Source organism: Cryptomeria japonica, chromosome 6 (assembly GCF_030272615.1).
Source record: "Cryptomeria japonica chromosome 6, Sugi_1.0, whole genome shotgun sequence".
Classification (NCBI taxonomy): Eukaryota; Viridiplantae; Streptophyta; class Pinopsida; order Cupressales; family Cupressaceae; genus Cryptomeria; species Cryptomeria japonica.
The window spans coordinates 17,118,894-17,136,751 of NC_081410.1; the positions used below are offsets into that span (position 1 = coordinate 17,118,894).

The 17,858-nt window shown below is 40.2% G+C and overlaps 1 protein-coding gene across 3 annotated transcripts in view; it reads left to right on the forward strand.

The window, feature by feature from the left end:
* LOC131048073 (citrate synthase, mitochondrial) overlaps positions 1 to 17,858 on the forward strand; it is a 190,428-nt gene that overhangs the window by 112,878 nt on the left and 59,692 nt on the right. For all 3 annotated transcript variants that reach the window (XM_057981928.1, XM_057981927.1, XM_057981929.1), the window contains 4 exons: positions 5,231 to 5,280; positions 5,373 to 5,450; positions 5,695 to 5,823; positions 5,976 to 6,018. In XM_057981928.1, coding sequence (XP_057837911.1) covers positions 5,231 to 5,280; positions 5,373 to 5,450; positions 5,695 to 5,823; positions 5,976 to 6,018 — 300 coding nt within the window. The remainder of the gene's footprint in view (positions 1 to 5,230; positions 5,281 to 5,372; positions 5,451 to 5,694; positions 5,824 to 5,975; positions 6,019 to 17,858) is intronic.

Here is a 17,858-nt window from a genome sequence, read left to right on the forward strand (position 1 = left end):
ACTTAGAACCATCCTTGTCTTCCTTGGTCCCACATTCTGTCAAGTCATACCCCAACATATTCGCAGCAACAGTTTCTCTCTCCTTGTAGATTTTGAGTTTTGAACCATCCTCGATCTCAAGGATCTCCAACACATTACACTCTGGGTGGGAGATTTCGTAATCCTCCATTTGCCAGTGGAATAGCCCATTCATAGAACTTGTCTCGTCCTTTGAGCAATTCCCTAAGCGGAGGACTCCCACTTCATCAGGTTCCATCTTACCATCCTCCCACGGTGCTTCTCTCTCGGACCCAGAGTTTGAAGCCACTTCCTGACTCACTACTTGGTTCCGTAGATCAATGATATATTTTTTCCCTTTACTTTCAATTGAGAGAGTGTTTTTCTTCCAATTGTGATCTGCTTTGGCCATGATGAGCCATCCTCTTCCCAAGAGTGCATTATATCCCTTCCTTGCTAAAGATATAACCATAAAATCTAGAAAGAATTGTTGGGTTCCAATGGTTACCTTTTGTCCCATGAGTGTGCCAATTGGTTTTATCGCCTGCTGGTCTGCTCCTACCAAGTGGAATGCGGGTGGCCACAGTGTTGGTTTCCCCAAGGCCTTCCATGTCTCCTCTGTTAACACATTTACTGCCGATCCTCCATCCACAATCGTATTGGTGAGTTTGTAGCCCATGATTTCCATTTCCACTACGGCTGGTGTTCTGCCCACACCTACTATCATCAACATGGGGTCAGCGGTCTCCTCTGAGTGGTTCCTTTCTTCCACTTCCTCCTTGTGGCCTGACGTCTTTTCCTCCTTTCTGGTCTCCTCCACCTGATTTATGGCTATCCGCAGTTGTGGTAGTGTCTGCAACAAATCCGCTACTCGGACCGGCACGGTGGTTTGTAGCAGCTGCTTCATTATGGTTGCTTCAGAGGCGGCTCGTATGTTGTTGGTGGGTTTGTGGGATACTGTCTTCCGTCGTTCCTCACTCATTTCCCATTCTACTTCCTTTTGTGTCTCCTTCAGTCTTTCCTTTTTTGTACCCGGGTCGGGGTACGTTAGTTTCCTTGCATGAGATCGGGTAATGGCCAGTACTTCTGGTTCTGGCCGAACTACCTCCAGCATGTTCATGCCTTTCTGTCTTGGACACTCCGTATCCTTGTGGTTGCCTGGCCCACACCATTTGCAGAATAGCCCTCCTTGTCCAACATCACTCTGGCAGTCGCGTGCAAAATGGCCCCATTCGTTACACCTTCGACATTGTATCATTGGTCTGCCTTTTGCATCATATTGGATGCGACCTCGTGGGGTATTATTATTGCTATTGTTGTTACTCCCCCTCCAACTATTCCTATAGCCACTTGGTGATGCGTCTGAGTTTGTGTTCTTGGAGGGTGTAGTTGGTGGTGTTGCTTGTTCTTGAGTATATAGTACCTGGGCACTCCTTGTCTTCAAGAAATAGGGGCATTCCTTGATGGAATGTCCCAACACTTGGTAGATATCATAGAAAACTTGCTCCGGGCAATTGGTTTTTGTGTGTCCCTCCAGTTTGCATTCTGTGCACCAGAGTTCCCTGCCCTCCCTACTTTCTTCCTTCTGAGTCCGCATTTCCCGCATCATCCACCTCATATCCTTCCGGAGTGCTTGTATCGTCTGGGACTCCTCCTCGTTTTCTTGATCACTACTATCTTCATCACTTGTGCACTTCTTACCCTTCTATGTCTTGTTCTCGCTTTCAATGTCCATGGCTCTATTGTACGCGTCCATGAAAGTGGATGGAGGTACTACCTTCATCTTTTTCCGCAGGGATGGGTTCAGTCCCTCGATGAACCATCGCTTCTTCAAACCATCGGCTGGGGTATTGTCCATTTTTCCAATCAATTCTTTCAGCCTGCGGTAGTAGGACCTTACCGTCTCACTCTTGCCCTGTTTGGTGTTGTATATTTCTGCTACGATCTCGTCATCGTCCCGAAGTAACCGAAACTCCTCCTCGAATGCCTTAGCAAGATTTTTCCACGTATCCTTTGAAGTGGTGGGCAGGTCCGTGTACCAGTCAATGGCAATTCCACGGAGGGTGGCTGGAAATGCTTTCAGCCAGTTGTCCTCATCATTCTCGCCATTGGCCTGCCATATGGTGACACAAGTTTTATAGTGACGGGCGGGATCCTCTGATCCTATTCCATTGAATCTGGGAAGTTTCTGCTTTTCAGGGGTATGTGCCATCTTTCTCGTACTCCCCGGGTTACTCTGGGGATTGTTGAATGACTCGGTTGGTGCGGTTGTTTGCCCCAATTATCACTACTCTCTATTGCCTGTGGGCTGTTGTGACTCCTGTCCCACTCTTGTGTATGTTGCTGAGAACCTTCTGCGAGGCTCCCTCGTTCAACTATCCGATAGAGTTTTAGGCGCCTCTCTAGTTGTTCCTGGATGCGCAGGGATCTCCTCACTATGTCTTCTTGGCTCCCTTCTTGCTCCTACGAGGATTGTCGTCTTCGATCTTTGTTGAGTGTATTTGGCATTAATTATTGGAACTACGGGGGTTGCAATGCTGTGTTGAGTCCCTCTGCTCTTCTTCCCTTTGATTCCTCTCTTTGTACTGTTGGAGCACTTGCTGCCTAGGTTGCTCCCTTCGTACGTTCTCTCGTTACTCGTCACGTTCCACGAGGACAGGTGCCAACAACCGTCGAAGACTACCCAGGAGATCATGTACCGCTTAGTTCACGTTGAGTTCCGCCCGTATCGTACCAGCCGAGACAGCGCTCAGTTCCGCTTCTCACTGTACGTACCGGTCCACGGAAACGTCCCACGCGTGAATCAGGTCTTGTGTCAACTGATCCTCCCTGGTTACTTCGGTGTTATCCTCTACGTCACTGTCTGTTACCAGGATACTTTGGTCGAGTGGACGACCCATTATGCTTCCATCCCGCCAGCCTTCCCTCCGGAGACCTCCGGATTCAACTTAGGCAGTGGCGCCAAAATGTTAGTAGCCTAAGTGGGTTAAATTGTAGCATACAGAACACCAAGATTCAAACTATAACATCAGAGCATAATAAAACAATATCATGGAACCAACAACAGACAATACAATATACCGAGATATATTCATGTAACACAGATGTATATCATATTAATCTCCACTAGAATGTGTCTCCAAATGTGCTACAAGCTTACATATAAAGAGTTTGTGGTTGGTTAGGCCATCAACCGTCAGACAACCAACTACCCCGTAGTTATAACTTAATACTATTGTTTTATTTTAATACATTACCAAAAAGCCTTATTTACTAAAAAACTGGCTTACACCTGCTCAAGCTTCCCTATCTTTAACATATGCATATGGTTAACCTCTACAATATATATATTGCCTCTAAGAGATTCATTACGAAACTCCCTCTGGATTCCTATGAAAATGTTGAACGCAGTCACAGTAACCATGCTCTTCATATTTAATACATAAGTTACCTGTTGGTCTTGTTTGACTAATTTGCAGAATTTGGATATTTCGTATACCCTCTTTCCTTCGTCACTATGCTCTGGGCGTTTGCACTGGGGTTTTCTTGCTCTGCAGTTTACTGGCGACGACAAGGTGTAGAAGTGGCAATGCACTTCCTGCTTATCCGCCTGTATGTTGGGCTACACGGGTTATGTTGAGCTTTTCTCACGAGACTCCTTGTTGGTGGTGTTGACGTTTCCTGGTATATGCGCCTCCCACTGTTCTCCTTTGCTCCCCCTTCGTGTTTCCCAGATGGGTTATTCATATGCATCTCGGTTGCTCCCTCTGCGGTTTTTGGGTTAAATCGATATGTTTGTTTGAATCAAAGTTTTACGCATACTCCCATTCATTTTAATAGTTCGATTTATTTTATTTATTAACATCTTTCTTATCCTTCACTACTTTATTATTTAACCATTTAACTTAATTTATATTTTAATATTTAATTTTTACTATTGTATTATTTATTAGTTACTCTTTATTTTAAGAGAGTCATGATTTATTGTTTATTGCAAATAATGATTTATTATTTAGTATTTTACATTTACTTGATTTATAATAATAATAATTATTTATCATTTATTATTATTTACAAATAACAATTATTTATTATTTATTATTATTTATTTATTATTAACTTGATTTATAATAGTAATTATTATTTAGCATTTACAACTAAAGAGTAATGATTTATCATTTATTATAATTATAATAATAATTATTAATTACAAATAATAATTTAATGATTTACCATTTTAATTAACAATGATCAATGTGTCTTTGACAAATTTAAGTACCGGGATATATTTATTAATCAGGGGTCATTGCACTATCCCCATTAACGGGGATATATTTTTAATATATATATATATATATATATATATATTATGTCGTTTTATTATTTTTTTGAATATTATTTGTTTATATTACAATTTCATATATTGTTATTGTTTTTATTTTTTATTTCTCGGAGGTGTCTCTGCATCTCAACCTAGCGATTCCCACCAAACCTTGCTTTTGTCTTACCTTCTTGCCAAGTTTTGGGGTTTGAGTGGGACGAGTTGAGGCAAAACTAGTCCTCTGGGGATGAGTGAGGTGGCTTGAATGGCCCGCCCACCGGTTCCATTGAGGTAGAGAGAGGTTTTATAATTTTTAGTATTATTTATATATAATATATTGTTTTTAATTTTATTTCTATATATATCATTTATAATTAATATTAGTATAATATTATAAAATCACATATTTATATTGTATAGAATAAATTATGTAAATATTTATATCGTGTAAAATAAATTATATAAATGTTTATGTATACATATTGTACTTGTACGTGAGGAAAATAATTTTTTTTTCAGTAGCGATTTACCTGAAGTTAGCTATTTAGCCATGTTAAAATGTTTTGATAATTTTCTAGATATATTACTTATATTTAAAAAAAATTAAATTTATATAAGGTGAAATGAATCATGAATTATTTTTCGAATTCTTTCCCCTTGCCAAACTTCATCGAAATTTTATTGTTGCCCAACATGAACACAAACTTGAACCTTCTGACATAGCAATAGATAATATGATCAATGAGTGGTGCCATTAATTACCACCACCCTGGTGATTGATGGCTGCCCCTTAGAATGAGCATTGTTTATGTCTAAGCTTGAACAAGCTAAATATGTAAATGCACTTTTCATGTCTATGGAACACAGTTTCTTTCTGTTTTTGTTTTCCAATGTTTGGAACTTGATGTACAGGTTCAAAGCGAGTTCCAAAAGGCATATGAAAAAGGAATCCCAAAGACAAAGTGAGTGCTTACATGGTGTATCAATTATCAAGTAGTTTCGTTACATTTGATTTCAAACTAGAATCAGACAGCCTAACCTTTCCTGTTTACAGGTATTGGGAACCAACATATGAGGATTCCCTAAATCTCATTGCACAAGTGCCAATTGTTGCCGCTTATATATACCGAAGGTGATAATCACTAGTGAAAAGAAGCATGTTAATTAAATGTAAAGGGAGGCATGCTACATAAATGGCTCCTTATATTTAGATGATGTGCATTTGATGGTCAGAGTTAACTGAGTATAATGGAAAATATTGTGTTATTCATATTCTCACTTAACACAGTGAAGCTGCTTAAACTTTGTTATGAATCTTTCCTTGATTGTATTGCTGGTAATATTAGTTGTATTCTTTCAAATTGTTGTTTATGCAGGATTTTCAAGGATGGAAAATTTATTCCTCCAGAAGGGACCCTTGATTATGGTGCAAATTTTGCTCACATGCTTGGTTTTAATGATGAAAAAATGCATGAATTAATGAGATTATATATTACCATTCACAGGTTTGTGAACTGCAAGAATAAGCTTTTATTTTATTTGTTACAACAAGAGAATATTTTATTCATGCATGGCAAATCAAATAATGTTTTCCCAAGCAAATTCTTTTACCAGTTGTAATGTTTAATGAAGACATGGAAATGATTTTGATTTATAGTGATCACGAAGGAGGGAACGTAAGTGCTCATACAGTTCGTCTGGTAAATACATTCTTCTTTTTTCAAGAAAGGGAAAGCATCTATTTATAGTCATGTGTATGAAGAGTATCATGGAAGCTTAGTTTAAGTGCTGGGAGTTTTATGGAAAGATTGTGTTTCGCAGTAATAGCTGATAATTGCATACAAAGGGCCAAGATCTTTTTCTTTTGTGGCTGGTTCGTTGATATTTTAAATTTTTCTTGTCCTTTATTTCTTTATTTCAAGTAATGTAAAAAATGGTTGAAAACTGAAGGTAAAACAATATTTTTCTCTTATAACTTAAAATAGAACCTGGTTTCGTGATTGTTTCATACGCATTCATGAGTAGCAAGATTAACATGCTAAAATATCCTTGTATGCAAATGTCAGATCCTTTTTGATGGACATTCTGCTGTGTAACATTCACTTTCTGCTGAGGTTGCTTAGATCTAAGATACACAGAAGGAATTTTATGTGATTTTCATTAATCTCAATCCATGCTCTTTTTAAATGGCACAAAGCAGGGAATTCTCAACTCCTAGTCAAGGTAGATTTTTAAAGGCTGATATGTCATTCCCATCTTAAAGTGTCTGTTATCATTTGGACAATATATGCTATTGAGTCATTGATTAAGGGATATAAATTGTTTTATATTGAGGGCCATTCAACAAGGAGAGCTCATGGAAGTCATGAGACTATTTGTGTACTGTATGATTGGCCTTCAATGATCTAGACATGGTCAATAGCTCAATTGTTCAGATGGTTGAAGCCCTAGTGGAATTGTTAAAATTAGTGGACATGCTAGAAAATAGATTATGGAGGCTTACAGAACAAGGCTGAACAATCTATATTAGGTACCTCAAAATCTTTCATTTGTTATTTGCAATATCAGTGCAATATCAGTGCTAGAAATTTCATTTCTAACTTCTGTGCAATCTGTTTAAGTTTGTCGCTGAGCCTTTTTTCAAAGGCTTTTTCAAAACCTGGAAAATGATATATGATTGCTAGCCTTGTATAGGATCATAATATTTTATAATTTTGAAGGTTCATATCATATCCATGGGGAGCTATGCTTAACGTTGAGCTTAATATAAGCTCAAAGTTAAGTCATAGAAGGAGAGGTCAAAAAAGAGAAGATGGAACAACAGTGATCTGAGTACTTCAGCTGCCATGAATATGATGAATCAAAGGCTGATGAATCCGTGAACTTTTCCAGTAATGAGGAGAATGTCTTGACTGAAAATGATGATGGAACTAATTTTTCAAGTGCATCTGCAAGCGATGAGTACATGAATCTTCATGACAGTGCTGAGACTGAAGGATATGCTGATTTGTAGTTTGCTAAATCAGCTACTATTGATAAGTCATTTGAAGGTATGGATATCTGTGATGATTCATTTATTGAGTACAGTGCTGTCCTACCATATATTCAAAACGTATTGCAAGGGAACATTTATAGAGATAGCTGATTTTGAAAGTACAAATGAAGACAATTCAGAAATTTGGTTGTGTGAAGATGTAATGGCCCCTTCCTAAGTATTTCAGTATGGTGGATTGTTAACCTATCCAGTGGGATCCCATAGGCTAATGAGTTAGGGTTAGGGGACTCATGGCGACAGTTTCATCTAGCTTTTGGCTGTCGCAGGAGTTTTACTGAGCTTAGACAGTTGAGATTTGCATAATGCTTTTTTCAGGAGTGGTTTGGGATTGTTTTCCCATACTTACTAAAATTAGTAAGTGTCAAGTTGGACACAAACTTGGTCAGTCGGTGGTGTTTCTATTTTGGAAATGTTGATGGATGCATTGGATGTTGATATTTCAGATTTTTATGTCATCTACTGTATTTATTTTAAATAGCATTAAGTCACAAAGTTAAATTAAATATTTCTTTATTGTTATTTAATTTATTTAATATTCGATTATACGGACACCCAAGTTAAAATTAAAAGTGCCTTATGACAAATAATAAATAAGGTAACTTTATTGGGGTTGGTGCCAACATTAAGGAGACAAGGAGTTTTAACTAAATTAAAATGTAATTCTCTTGGCTGTGCAAGTGCTTTTGGAAGTGTATAAGAGATAGTATGTGAGCACATTTGCATATGCTTGGATTTGATATTTTGCAAACAGACTTGGCTGGTTGAACTTGCCCATCCCATGGCTTTGTGAGGACAAAAAACCTTGCAAGGAACATGTTGATGTGTCTAAAGTCGCATTGCTGCAACTCTATCCAGCCAACACAGAATAGAGTGTTCTCGCTAAGTATCCTATCGTCTCTTGTATAAGGAAACCCTAATGCTGTTTTTTAATCGATCAAAGGGGACAACCTCAAGGTTCCAAATGTTAGTTCTTGATTGCAGGATAGCTCAGTGATTGATGTGTTTTGCTAGGAACACAAGGGGACTTATGTTTTGCAACAAGTTGGTCTGCTGCGATTCTCGGACTGCGAAAATAAAATGAAAAGCGAAGGGTTCAGGAAACCTAAAATTAACCATACTGGTATGCGGGTAGACGGATTCAACATAACCAATCCTTGTTTGGCAAGAATAACTCACAACCTCACAGGAACGGTGCAATCTTCAAAGGGACTTGGAAGATTTTCAGAGTGCAGGAGCATGGCTAAGCACCCAAGTCTGACCCAGCTCAGACGGACACCTGCAATTGAACTAAGCACGATTTAAAGGCTCAGACTAACCATACAAAAGGATACACAATCAGCATATCCTTAATGGTATGAACCTGAATCCATCAGATACCTGCACACCAAAAGGAAAGATCTATCTAAATTGCTGAAAGAAACCATGCAAACAGACTAAAACCAAGATGATAAACACCAAATCAATGTCCATTATATTGATTCTAGCTGCATATTACAACAATTTTTGCAGCATCTCTACTCTATGCTACTCCTAAAAATTGCATCTACTTCTAACTCCTAAAAATCTTACTAACTCCTGGATCTCTTGGGTCTAATTTTTTACAATGAGTTAAAATATTTTCTTTCCTTTTATCTGACAAAGTTCAGCCATTTGAACCAAAATGGGAGTTAAGCGAACTTTATTTTGTCCTGCAAAGCAATATGAAATGCTGAACTTTGTTTTTAAACGTTCCCCTAGATGAAATTCGGGATTTTGTGTTTTTGTAATTTTGGTGAAATCACCGAATTTTAAAACGCCCCCCCTTTATTCGACATTTTGCCTAACGCTTTGGAAGAAAATCGGCCATTTAAGAGGTTTTGGGCGATTGTTGTTTAAGTTTAAAATGCTCTTTCATAGTGATTTCAGACTATTTGGTCTTCATATGTGATTTTAAGCTTTGTAAATTTTGGGTCAAACAGGGAAGATGCACGATTTTCACTTTGTATTTAAACTGCCTTACCAATTTCGGGTTATTTCCTCTTTTTGTGCGAATTCTCCCCAGTTTCTCTATTTAACGCCTTTTCTAATGTCTCCTTTTGACGAACTTCGGCCAATTGAATCTTTTTGGGAGGCTGATCGTTTTCTTTATCTTTTCGTTATTTTTGGCGAAATGGCGAACTTGATTTTCGGCCTTTGAGGCCGATTTGAACTTTTAAACTTCGCATTTTGGCCATTGAGGCCGATTTGTGTTTTAAGTGGAACTTCGGGCAAAATTGAACTCCAAGAGTTTTTCGGCATAAAACACTACTTTGCGTGATTATCTTTTATTGTTTTTCGGCTTAGTGAAACCAATTGTGCGAATTTGGTCTTTTCTTATTTTCGGCCTTTGAAAGCGAAATCGCCAGGCTTTGGAGAAACTCGGCCTTTTGGTGGTTTTTGCAAGATTCTAGAGATTTTTGGCTTATGTGCCGATTTGGCACGATTTAGCCATTTTTACCTTCTCGGCTCATTAGAGAGTTCTGCAAGTCAAATACGAGACTTCAGTTTGGTTTCCAACTTTAAAAATCTGACCCTCTTTTTGGAATTTTCGGCCTGTGAGCCTATTTTGAATTTTTTTGACATTTTTTGGCTTATGACAATGATCGCCCGACTTAGGGTTTTCTACTTTTCGGGCGGAAATGGGCAATAAGAGGCTTAATGCGCAAATTTGAATGCCTACTATTTTCGGCCTATGAGTATCATTTGCGAGATTGTTCTCTTCGGTGTTTCAAGCTGATTCCACCCTTTTCGGCCTCATAAGTCATTTTGTGCGATGTAAGAGTTTCTTATATTTTAGCCAAATGAGTGAAATGGCGTAATTTTCGGGTCAATTGGATGACTTGCCAACTTTTGTTTCACATTTCGGCCTCTTGGAGATTTTGGCGAACTTTGCACTTTGGCCTTTTATGGCATAATTTATGAACTTTGGAGAGATGAAGTTTTCGGGCAAATGGGTGTTATCGCGCGATTTTCACACTTTGTAACTTTTTGGGCCAAAGTGCTTATATTGTGTGATTTATTCCTTGCTCACATTTCGGCCTATTAAGCCGATTCTCAACCCTTTGTTATCTCGGCTTTGTAAGACACTTCATCTGTTATTTTTACCTCCTAAACCGATTTTGCCTTCATTTTTTGAATTTCGGCTTTGAAGGCCAAGTTTGCGAGTTTGAAATTTTTTTTGGCCTAATAAGAGTGTTTGGGTGATTTTAAACTTTGCATTTAGGCATTTTATCTCGATTTTGGGATGCATTTGCGTGAACTAGGCTCTCATTTTCGGATTAAGAAGTCGTTTTGCCCGATTTTGACTCATATTGGACGCCCTTCTTATCGATTTTGGGTTGTATGAGCATTTTGTGCGACTTTGGACTTGGTGTTCGTTTTCTTTGAAAGAATCCCGAAATTTGATCATTTAAGCCGAAATACGCGACATAAGCTTTTGAAGATTTTTGGGCCTGAATGGCCTGTTTGTGGGATTTTATCTCCTTTAGGCTCCTTAGACTATTTTGAGAGACTTGACGTTTTACCTTTCGGCCAATGAGGGGATTTCGCGAGTTTGTTCTATTTGTCCCAATACCTAATGGCTCTACTCTTAAACACCAAACTCATGGGTTTTGGAAACAACAACCACACATACTCCTCTCTCACACAGAGCAATGGGGGTCCCTAGTTGGAGAAAATGGTGTGTGTGTGTGACACGCACAATAGAACATCTGCTATGTTAGTGAAAGATCTAATTGGGAGGATACATTGGTTGTTTCATTCGGGAATCACATTTTGGCTTCATAGTTGATCAAATCTTCAGTTTATGAGCAACACATCTATAGAGAAGACTGGAGATATATTGAGAAGGGAGATTGAGGACATAATTAGTAGATTTCCTTTATACTTGCTTGTCGTACAATCTTGCTGGGACGTGGTTGCTTGGTGGAAAGGGATGCCTAGGGTTTTGTGCATAGTTTGTGGCTGGTTGTGGTTGCCTAGGCCTGCGTAGCACTAGGCTTTTGATTGTGAGCAGATTCAAAGGTATTTTGGAGTGTGGTGTCTAGGTTTTGGATTCCCAGTTTGTTGGTTTTTCTGATATTGAACAAAAACAAAATTGTAAACAGCAAATGCTTTTGCTTGATATTTCATGTAATGCTATTGTTGTCATTTTATGATACCCTTGGTCCATCAGTAAGAACCGATCAGAGATGTGTTCCATTAACCAGTGCTGCCCCGGTTGATCAAGGAGAAAAGCAATGATGAGGTTTGGAGTGTTGCTTTTCCGGAAGTTCCTAGGCCCTCTCTTTCCCTTTCTCCGGAACTTCGGAACCCCGAGGTTCCAAAGTTCTTTGCCCTAGTCTCTTTCCTTCTTCCTGCTTCGGAACTTCAGAACACCGAGGTCTCAAAGTTCTTTGCCTTAGCCGCTTGCTTTCCTCCTTTGAAATAGTAATGTCCCCACTTTGAAATAGAATTTAATAATAAATAATAATAATAATAATATTAAAATATTAAAAATTAAATTATAATATAAAGAATATAATTAATTAAAATTTAATTAAGTTAATGAACGGTTAAAAGACATGGAAGGAAAAGTTGTGAATCCCTCAACAATAAGATATAAAAGGGAGAAGAGAACCTCATTTGGGAAGGGGATAACTTGGAAATCAGAAGTCCAGATCTGATTTAAATAAGAAGTGCAAGTCTGATTGTGAAAGGTTGTGTCCCTTTCAAAGGGCAGAAATAATGAAGAGTTGCACACTTTCAAAGGGTGTTAATGGTGAAAGGGTGTGTCTCTTGCCAAAGGGAATACATGACCTCTCCCTCACATTGAGAGATATAAAGAAAAAGGAATCAAAGCATCCAGTAACATCACCATGGATCAGATCAGATCAGAACTGTTATTAAGTTATAGGCAGTAACATCCTTGTTCTTGGTGGTATGCATGGGATGTGTTTAATAAGTATGCTTAATATATGAAGCCCAATAATGTTCTTATGCTGAATTGATAGTAATATTAATATGGACTGCAATATGTATGACAGTTTTACATAATTTCATATATATATTTATAATACATAAGAAATATTTATACTTATAGTCTAAATCATGTTATTACTATCTGTATTTAAGAAGATGGGAATGAGATGTTCCAAAGAGGGGCAGTCTAAATCCAAGCAATAGGTTAAGTCGCAAGATAGGGTGGGGATCAGCGACCCATAAGCCTTGAGGGTATAGACCCAAGATAGGTAAGGGCTTGGATCTGTAAACTTTGAGGGAACCTATTGTAGTTGGTCTCTAAGCGCTTTGGTAACATATGTAAACCCTTCTCCCTTAAAACTGAAGTAGTAGCAAGGTCTGATATCTATATTAAGAACTATGAATAATGACATTAATTATCTAATGAGGAAAATGTATAAGCACTAGATAATAACTAATTGAAGAATATCAATCAATTTTATTATACTGAAATAGATCAGGTAGGGGACATTACATTTGCAGTGTTGCTTTTCTGGAAGTTCCTAGGCCCTCTCTTTCCCTTTTTACGGAACTTCGGAACCCCGAGGTTCCAAAGTTCTTTGCCCTTGTCTCTTTCCTTCTTCCTACTACGGAACTTCGGAACCCCGAGGTCCCAAAGTTCTTTGCCTTAGCCGCATGCTTTCCTCCTTCGGAACCCAGTTCCCTCCTTTCCCTAGCTTATCCCCTCCTGTCTTCAGCTTTTCTCCCTCTTCCTCCCGAACTCCGGAACCTCGAGGTTTCGAAGTTCCTTCTTTTCTTCCCCCCTTTTCCTGAAAGTCTGGAACCTCGAGGTTCCAAAGTTCCTTTGAGCAGTTCCTCGGAAATCCGAATCCTCGAGGTTCCGAAGTTCCCTTCCCTTGCCTTCGTCCGGAACCCCGAGGTTCCGAAGTTCCCTCTTAGCCCTTCTTCCTTCTTTTCTTCGGAACTTTGGAACCCCGAGTTTCTGAAGTCCTCTTCCTCGCTTTCCCTTCTTCTCTCCGGAACTTCAGAACCCTGAGGTTCCGAAGTTCCTTCCCCTTTTGCCTTCTCTCTCTAGTTTTCCTGGAACTCCAGAACCTTGAGGTTCCGAAGTTCCTTTTCTTCTCTTCCTCTATCTATCCAGGAACTTCAGAACCCCAAGGTTCGGAAGTTCTTTCCTTAGCCTTTTGAAGTTCTTTGGAACTCCGAAAACCTGAGGTTTCGAAGCTCCTTGCTCCTTCCCTTGTCTTCGTCACTTCAGGAGTCTGAGCTTCCGAAGTCTTTGGGCTTCCTTCTGATTGGCGACATTTCCAGATGGCGTGATCGACACTCAAGGTTTTAAATGCGCCGACAGTTTTGGTGACTTGTGCACTTTCTTTTGTGGAGCCACAAGGGTGCATTAAGTGTTTTTCACAGGATTTCCATCAAGGGAGGTACGAAGCCATGCTTGGTGACTTATGTCATGTCTGACTTTGGAAGGTTTGTAAATCCACCTTCTCTGGATTGCCCTTTGTGCGTATGGCTAGGTTGCTTGCATGTACAAGTCAAGTTCATGCACTTCCCTGCACTTCAAGACTGACATACAGGGGTCATGATCACCACTGTAACCCATTTTTCTCTATAAAGGATGTTAAGCCTCATTGTAAAGGGTTTGCTCCGTGCTGGCTTCAGCTTTCTTATGCTCTTTCTCTTCTATTGAAGACTTGTGATTATTTTTTGCATTTCTACAATTGTAAGTTTGGCCTTTGGCCTTTGAATGAATTGAAACTACCATTCTTGCCTTCTTTCAACCTATGTATGCTATGTATGTTTTCTTACCTTCATCATAGGTGTATGTCTTGTGGCTTTTCTCTCCATATATGTTGTGTTAACTTGTTTTCTGAGTGTGACTTGTGGGAAACCTTCTCCCCTCTTGGCATTAAGTGGATTCTAACCTTCATACATGCATTGGGATCACTCATACAACTGAAGTTTGTGCATCTCCTGGGTGTTTCAGTTAGTTCTTTGTGTCATTTCGGTAGGGAGAGGAACAATCTCTTCTTGGTGCATCACCTCCTTTTATTTCAAGCATTTCTCTCTTCCCTTTATTTCTGCAATTTGCTAGGATAGGCCTAGGAGTTAGTTTTGAAGTGTTGAGTTGGTTCAACACCTGCACCTCGATTGAGAAGGAAGCTTGCCTTCTCTGGAGATTCAACCCCTTGCGCAACGTCCCACACTTCGGGGTTGTCGCCATGTTTCACAAGGTTGCTGAGTTGATAGCTCAACAAGCATGCGAGCTTTTGTGATAACAGTTTTTGGCATATCCGGTGGGACATCATTCGAATTACATACTAAGGATTTAGTGCTATTCTTAGAAACTCAGCGTTTAGAGGTTGTCATCTTCAAGCACTTGGCAACTCTACTTACTTACTGAACCCCAGAACTTCGAGCTTTCTAGTCTGTGAATTCCAAAAGCTCGGAGCCCTGAGCTCCTGAGTTCTCTCCACCTTGCAACTTCGGAACCCCTAGGTTCCGAATTCCCGAATTTCCTCACTGTGGAACCCCGAGGTTCTGAAGTGCCGAAGACATCAACTCCGCAAGGCCGAAACCCCCAGGTTCCGAAGTGCTTAAGTCTGGAACCCCAGAACCTCAAGTTTCCGAGGTCTCTGCTCAACAGGTCCACTGCTTGCTCATGACTTGTTGCAGCTCCGGATTTCATGCCCAGAATTCAAACAAGGGCGTCTTCTAGAGGCAATTTCCAATTCGTAGAGCTCCCATCTGCAAGCTCTAGAGGAGGAGAGGTAGACCTTCATTGTCACCAGTCAGGGGTGTCAGGGTTGTAAACACTCCATCTCCCAGGTCTCTTTCTACTCCCCCATTTACAAGACCATTACTATCAATGGCTCCATCCACTCATATCAATAGACCATTGTTTCACATGGCAAGAAATCAGGTTTTTGTTACCTTCAATGGAGGGAGTCTCCTTATTTTGACTCAATGGAGTGTCATACCAGTGGCTGTGTTGAAGAGTATACCATACTTCATTGGTGAAACAACTACTATGCCCATTGAGCACATTCAAGACATTGCAAACATCTGCTCCGTTCATAATATCACTCAGGATGATGTCGCTGTTAGACTCTTCGCCACATCTTTGAAAGGCAAAGCTTTGTAGTGGTACAGAGGGTTGCTGTCTAGCTCCGTTCACAATTGGAATGAATTGGGGGAGAGGTTATGCAACCATTTCGAAGACAAAAGTGATCACCTATCACTTGTGGAGCAGTTGACTACGATCAAGAGGGCACCCCACGAGTTCATGGGAGATTTCAATTTCAGATTCCATAAGACATGGAATAGAATTCCTGCTCTAGTGAAGCTATTTCCAAATCATGCCTTCTTGTATTATCTTAGAGATCTCAACAACGATATAGCTGTAATGGTACAATCAATGGGTGGAGCCTCTCTACCGGGTGCATACGACATAGCCATAAGAGCAGAAAATTGTTTGATTCAAGCTGGGAAGATAGCTCCAAGGCCTCCAATGCCTCTCTTCCCAAAAGCTCCTAGTCAACAACTCACCTTGGCTCCTATTCCCATGGCTTCTGCAGGGCAATCATCTACGCCCTCTACATCCTCCAATGAGCTCCATGAGGTCAAGGCTCTATTACAAAACTTTGGCAATGAATTGGTGGCACTGAAGAGGCAACAAACTCAGTATAGCAGACATTATTAGTCACAAGGTCAGAATTATCAGCAAAATAGGTCACCCTTTCAAGGGCAAAACCAATGGAGCAATGGAGCCTTTGAATAGTGTGAACCCCACAACTGCAAGCAACTCAAATGTGATAGTTCCAATGCAAAATAACCTCGCCCAAGAGAAAGATTGGTGTCAACCATGTAATCAGCCACACAACCAAGGTGTATGCCAAAATGGAGGGTTTGTCCAAACTTTAGTAGTGCAGGATGAGCCGACCACCTTTGGTCAGCAATATGACCCAAATCAGCCTAGTGTTGGTCCCCAGGCTCACTTGCAAGGGGATTCTATCTTTGTCAATTGGCAGGAGGCAGAGTTTTGTGGTTTGAACCAAACAAATGGTGAGTCCATGCTGCAGTATACAAGGTCAAAGAAGAGAGCTATGGAGGTTGCCTCACCTTCAACATCAGCCCAAGCTCCAACACCCAATGTAGCCGTCCATGATACAAGCCAAAGTACCATGCAAGGGAACAAAAGGCAGGAGGAGGCCCAAGTCGTCCAAAGAGCAAAGGCAGACCTTGTAGCCTCAAAGGGGCCTGTAAAGTCAGTTGGTGTTCCTTTCAACATAGTGGATCAGATGAAGAAGGCCAAGCGCAATGTCACTATGTGGGATGCCCTTTCAATCCCATCTCAAAGGGATTTGCTTAAAGAGGAACTGAAGGATGTCAATCAGTCAAATGATGAGATAGCAGTCAACGGAAAGGCAGTCTCCACCAGTTTGGTGCAACCCAAGGAGGAGGAAGATTCAAGCAAGATCAACAAGCCTCCCCCCTTCTATCTCTCCTTAATCATAGGAGATAATTTGGTTCACAACTACATGATAGATTCAGGAGCTAGTAGCTCAGTCATGCTTAAGAAAGTAGCTGATCTTCTTGGCATAGAATATGAACCCGTGACCAAAGAGGTGGTTCAATTAGATGGCACTTCTATTAAGACAGTAGGGGTGGTGAAAAATTTGAAGTTGACCTTGCCTGCATACCCTGGTTGCACTGTCTTGCAAGACATATCAATTATCGACCTTCCTGCTTTCTTTGCCATCTGCCTGTCTAGAGACTTCACAACCAAGATAGGTGGGTACTTGTTTTCTGACTGGTCCCATATGCTATTTCGAACAAGGTATGGTACCAAGGTCACCATAAGGGCAGAACCCATTGCCCAAAACCACATAGAGCCCTACACCCCAGACCTATAAACATGAATTGCACTTTGCATGAAGAGGGGGAGGAGTGTGCTACCCGTGAGCTTGCTACTCGTTTGCAGGAGGTCCCTGATTGCTTGTTGGACGAATGGGCCAATGCTTTTCAGTTTGATCCATTAGTTGAGACTGGGCTTGGCACCTATTGTATCCATGAAGAGGATACTCCTATCCCTAACCTCATCAAGACACAAGGAGATTCAAAGGGGTTATGGAACATGTTTTTTGATGGTTCAAGAATCAAGAATGGTGTAGGTGTCGGGCTGATGCTTGTTTCTCCTGAGTAGGAGAATTATTTCTTCTCTTTTAGGCTTCAATTTGGTTGTACTAACAATGTTTTTGAGTATGAAGCCTTGATCCAAGGTCTCCAACTTGCACAAAGCAGAAAGATCAGTTCTTTGCAAGTATTTGGAGATAGTGAGTTGGTTGTTAACCACATCCGAGCCCAAAGTATAGCAAAGAACAACCTACTCAAATCATACAAACATAGGGTTTGGGATTTGATTGAAGGATTTGAGGCCTTCAATATCTAGAGCATTCCTAGGGGTCAGAACAAGCATGCAGATAGGCTTGCAACAGTTGG